This window comes from Cebidichthys violaceus, unplaced genomic scaffold, assembly GCF_023349555.1.
Source record: "Cebidichthys violaceus isolate CVI_PGR_0920_01 unplaced genomic scaffold, fCebVio1.0.p SCAF_347, whole genome shotgun sequence".
In the NCBI taxonomy this organism is placed as follows: Eukaryota; Metazoa; Chordata; class Actinopteri; order Perciformes; family Stichaeidae; genus Cebidichthys; species Cebidichthys violaceus.
In genome coordinates, this window is record NW_027176536.1 from 37,501 (window position 1) to 43,067 (window position 5,567).

Here is a 5,567-nt window from a genome sequence, read left to right on the forward strand (position 1 = left end):
ATCTGTCTGTCCCCTCAGTAAACCTGTCTGTCTCTCCCCTCAGTAAAATGTGCGACCCGGCTGTCACGGCGTTCGAGCCTGAGGCATTGGGGAATCTCGTCGAAGGCCTTGACTTCCACCGCTTTTATTTTGAAAACTGTGAGCTGAACCAAACTTCCCGTTTAACTGATTAACTATCTCAATATGATTGTTGACACCTCATTACGTATAGTTCTCAGTCTTCCTGTGGTCCAAATTGTCTTACCTTAACTTCCTGTCTGTCCTCAGTGTGGTCTAAGAACAGTAAACCGGTCCACACCACCATCCTGAACCCTCACATCCACCTAGTCGGAGAGGAGGCCGCCTGCATCGCTTACATCAGAGTGACTCAGTATATCGACTCCAACGGGACGCCACGCACCGCCCAATCAGAGGAGACCAGAGTCTGGCACCGCCGCGATGGGAAGTGGCAGATCGTCCATTTCCATCGCTCAGGATCCCCCTCCACGCTCAGCAAGTAAGAACAGGTCAGAGACCAGTTTAAACACAGGTCAGAGACCAGTTTATAGACAGGTCAGAGACTAGTTTAAACACAGGTCAGAGACTAGTTTAAAAACAGGTCAGAGACTAGTTTAAACACAGGTCAGAGACCAGTTTAAACACAGGTCAGAGACTAATTTAAAAAGAGGTCAGAGACTAGTTCAAAACAGGTCAGAGACTAGTTCAAAACAGGTCAAAGACTAGTTTAAACACAGGTAGGACCACTCTGGTGTTGTAGATAGGACCACTCTGGTGTTGTAGATAGGACCACTCTAGTGTTGTACATAGGACCACTCTAGTGTTGTAGGTAGGACCACTCTGGTGTTGTAGATAGGACCACTTTAGTGTTGTACATAGGACCACTCTAGTGTTGTACATAGGACCACTCTAGTGTTGTACATAGGACCACTCTAGTGTTGTAGATAGGACCACTTTAGTGTTGTACATAGGACCACTCTAGTGTTGTACATAGGACCATTCTAGTGTTGTACATAGGACCACTCTAGTGTTGTAGATAGGACCACTCTGGTGTTGTAGATAGGACCACTCTAGTGTTGTACATAGGACCATTCTGGTGTTGTACATAGGACCACTCTGGTGTTGTAGATAGGACCACTCTGGTGTTGTAGATAGGACCACTCTAGTGTTGTACATAGGACCACTCTAGTGTTGTAGATAGGACCATTCTAGTGTTGTACATAGGACCACTCTGGTGTTGTAGATAGGACCACTCTGGTGTTGTAGATAGGACCACTCTAGTGTTGTACATAGGACCACTCTGGTGTTGTAGATAGGACCACTCTAGTGTTGTACATAGGACCACTCTGGTGTTGTAGATAGGACCACTCTAGTGTTGTACATAGGACCATTCTAGTGTTGTAGATAGGACCATGTTAGTGTTGTAGATAGGACCATTCTAGTGTTGCACATAGGACCACTCTAGTGTTGTAGATAGGACCACTCTAGTGTTGTACATAGGACCACTCTAGTGTTATAGATAGGACCATTCTAGTGTTATAGATAGGACAACTCTAGTGTTGTACATAGGACCACTCTAGTGTTGTAGATAGGACCATTCTAGTGTTGTAGATAGGACCATTCTAGTGTTGTAGATAGGACCACTCTAGTGTTGTAAATAGGACCATTCTAGTGTTGTACATAGGACCACTCTGGTGTTGTAGATAGGACCACTCTAGTGTTGTACATAGGACCATTCTAGTGTTGTAGATAGGACCATTCTAGTGTTGTACATAGGACCACTCTAGTGTTGTAGATAGGACCACTTTAGTGTTGTAGATTGGACCATTCTAGTGTTGTACATAGGACCACTCTAGTGTTGTAGATAGGACCACTCTAGTGTTGTAGATAGGACCACTCTAGTGTCGTAGATAGGACCACTCTAGTGTTGTAGATAGGACCATTCTAGTGTTGTACATAGGACCACTCTAGTGTTGTAGATAGGACCACTCTAGTGTTGTAGATAGGACCATTCTAGTGTTGTACATAGGACCATTTTAGTGTTGTAGATAGGACCATTCTAGTGTTGTACATAGGACCACTCTAGTGTTGTAGATAGGACCACTTTAGTGTTGTAGATTGGACCATTCTAGTGTTGTACATAGGACCACTCTAGTGTTGTAGATAGGACCACTCTAGTGTTGTAGATAGGACCACTCTAGTGTCGTAGATAGGACCACTCTAGTGTTGTAGATAGGATCATTCTAGTGTTGTACATAGGACCACTCTAGTGTTGTAGATAGGACCACTCTAGTGTTGTAGATAGGACCATTCTAGTGTTGTACATAGGACCACTCTAGTGTTGTAGATAGGACCACTCTAGTGTTGTAGATAGGACCACTCTAGTGTTGTACATAGGACCACTCTAGTGTTGTAGGTTGGACCACTCTAGTGTTGTACATAGGACCACTCTAGTGTTGTAGGTAGGACCATTCTGGTGTTGTTGATAGGACCATTCTAGTGTTGTACATAGGACCATTCTAGTGTTGTACATAGGACCACTCTAGTGTTGTAGATAGGACCACTCTAGTGTTGTACATAGGACCACTCTAGTGTTGTAGATAGGACCACTCTAGTGTTGTAGATAGGACCACTCCGGTGTTGACGTTTCTTTTTCTGGTTCTTCTTCTTCTCTCTCCATCCAGCTAACTTCCAGAGTGGGCGGGTCTTTTTACTGTCGCCTTGACAACTGATTGATTGACAGCAAGCCGGGCGTGTGTTCCACCAGACGGGAAGTTTTGAGAGGAGAGAAGGGGGCGGAGCCAGAGACCAGCGAACTGCAACCATCGACCAATCAGCTTCCTCTTCTCAGCTCCTTTGGACTTCAGCAACGCCCCTTTTCCTGATTTGCCAATCAGCTGCACAAATTGTAATAACGTGTGAAAACCTCTCCTTCAGGATGATTGACAGGATCAACGCCTTTAATTGCTTCTTTATTTAAACTCCTCATTTAAAAAACTGAAATAATAATTTAAGAGCAATCTTAAAATAAATAATTACGTGACATTTATTACTATAAAGTATTTCATCAGGTTTAACAAATTATTAGACTGGAATGTATTCATGTTATTTTAAAAAGAGTTTTTTAAAGGTGTCAAATTAGTTATTATGAATTAATGTTACAGGTATTTATGGAGCCGAGGGGGGGTTAGAAGTTTAGCAATTCAAGTTGTAAATTAAGAGAAATAAACTTAAGTGGTAAGTTTACTAGAAGACACTTGTCCAAAGTCTCAATCTCGTCTTCATCACCAGTTAAAACCGGTTAAATAACTTATAATAACTAATTAATATTAGAGCCGTTATCTCGTGATCATGAGATCATTTTAGCTTTTTAATTATTCAATTATATTTAAAAACCAACAATCACAATCATTCACGTGGGTCACAATAATCAATCAAACTAAAATCAATAACAGTAAATACACGTTTTTATTTAAATTGTCTTTAAAGAGATTAAATTATTAAATATTTAAGATTAAAGATTCTCATCACAACTTTAATTATTATAACAAAACTAGTGAATAAGATTTTATTATTTAGACTTAAAGAAATGATTGAACGTCTAAAAAAATGATGAAATGTAATATTTAATAATAAGTTGAGGAAACAAGGGTTTATGTTCATCTCTCTGCTTCCATCGGGATCGGAGAGCTTCCTCCTCTTCCTCCTCTCCGACCTGAGATCTTCCATGAACACCCCCCCCCCCCCCCCCCCCCCCCCACCCCACAGGTGTGCTAACGAGGAGCCTTAACGAGCTGCTTCACTTCAGGCTTTGTTAGCTAATTGTTTTAGATTTAGAGGATCTGTGAGAGGAAGAAGGATGTAGGGAATGAAGGAAGGAAACACAAAGGGGGACAAATGATTTAGAATTTAAAAGTCAGCATTAATGATTTGTGTATTTAATATGATTGTTTGGGGATGCAGAATGGCGTCAACTCTTGATTGTTGTCAGAACTTTTCAGGTTTCGGAGAAAAAAAACACAAAAAAGTGACGCTTAGACGGCCAATCAGAATCAGCGACACAATGACCCATCATCTGTTGCTGTACGGAGGCCCAGAGGGGTCAAATTAAAAATTCATATTTTCTTTTTACGTTACAAAAACTTTATTAAACAAAAGTGTAAACAATAGATCTAACAATACATTTTACACATTGATCGTCACTGACAGTGGAAGTATTATTAAATATAACAATAATAATAATAAAAGATTAACTTTAAAGGAGCCAAATGGACGTAAAATTGCAGCTCATGAAATATATATAAATATATATATATATATATATATATATATATATATATATAAATAATATATATATATATATATATATATATATATATATATATGATGATTTATCATTCTTAGAAATAAAAAAAGAAATAAAAGTTTGTATTTAGTATCTATAGTCACTTTATTCATGACCCAGTTCTGCTCTTTGGTGCTTTTTGACTCCTCTGAGCCTCCATACTTATCTGTGTTTGCTTTAATGATTCAATAGTTCACATTTTAACATTGATTTCAAAATAAAAGCTGCATTTTTGGGTGATTTTGAAGTGAAACCTGAAGCCGTCGGCTCTCAGTGGAGTTCAACAGTTTAGTTTGTGAATTGTTTTGAGGAGCTTTGAGGTTTCGTGAGGTTTCTTTCTGTACAGACGATGTGGTTTTCTGCATGCAGGACTTTTCTTTTTGTTTTTTCTGCTTCGGTCTCTTTGTTGCGTTTTATGACGTTTTCGGACTCTGACTTGTTAGCTTTGTTAGCTTTGTTAGCATTCCTCACTGGGAACAATGGCACCTGCTAGCCGCGAGCTAACAACCGTCTTTGATATTCTGCAACTCTTTTTTGACTCGTCGTGTTCGTCTCAGCTGCGTTTTGACCGTCGAGAGAATGTAGAACTTTGTACAATCAGATTATTACATATTATAGTTACTACTACTACTACTCTGGCTATTTATCATGTTTGTATATTTGAGCAGACGTGCAGTGAAACACTTTGTGTGTTATTAGCTGTGTTCTTTTCTTAGATGTGTTCATAGTGTTTGATTCCTCTTTGATTTGTCTTGGCACCATTTGGTGTCCCGGCTCACGAGCGCTCAGAGTAACTTCATGAACGTTCGTCTTCTTCTACACGTTGAAGGTTGGGATGTTTCTCACGATCGGGGACTCCAAATGGCGCCTGCAGAGTGAACGGCCACAAAATCTCCACTTTGACCTTTTTAAAGAAACTTTAGAGTTTTATTTTTCTGGAGTATTTTTGGTGTTTTTTTTGCTTGAAACTGAAGAATTAGTCTTGAGTCAGATTCCAGATGTTTCCTGTTTGAAGCAGATGTTCAGTGGCTGCTGTGTTCTCACCTGCAGACGAAACTTCTTCTTCTCGTCCGCTTGACGGGAAACTGGCGGCGATCTCAACAAGCTAACGTGCTAATTTGTGGCTAACGTGCTAATGTGTGGTTAACGGCGTTTGATTGGTTACAGATAATAAATACTACAAACTGACTGATACCAAACCTTTTATTATTATTATCATTATTAT

At 39.8% G+C, this 5,567-nt stretch overlaps 1 protein-coding gene across 2 annotated transcripts in view; it reads left to right on the forward strand.

Moving 5' to 3' along the window:
- The window catches only part of camk2a (calcium/calmodulin-dependent protein kinase II alpha), an 18,522-nt gene extending 14,212 nt beyond the window's left edge, over positions 1 to 4,310 (forward strand). The window contains exons 16-18 of one of the 2 annotated variants that reach the window (XM_068725259.1): positions 44 to 138; positions 268 to 506; positions 2,682 to 4,310. In XM_068725259.1, coding sequence (XP_068581360.1) covers positions 44 to 138; positions 268 to 500 — 328 coding nt within the window. In that variant the 3' untranslated portion in view covers positions 501 to 506; positions 2,682 to 4,310. The remainder of the gene's footprint in view (positions 1 to 43; positions 139 to 267; positions 507 to 2,681) is intronic. The other variant, XM_068725258.1, reaches the window with a different exon arrangement.
- The last annotated feature ends 1,257 nt before the right edge of the window (positions 4,311 to 5,567 follow it).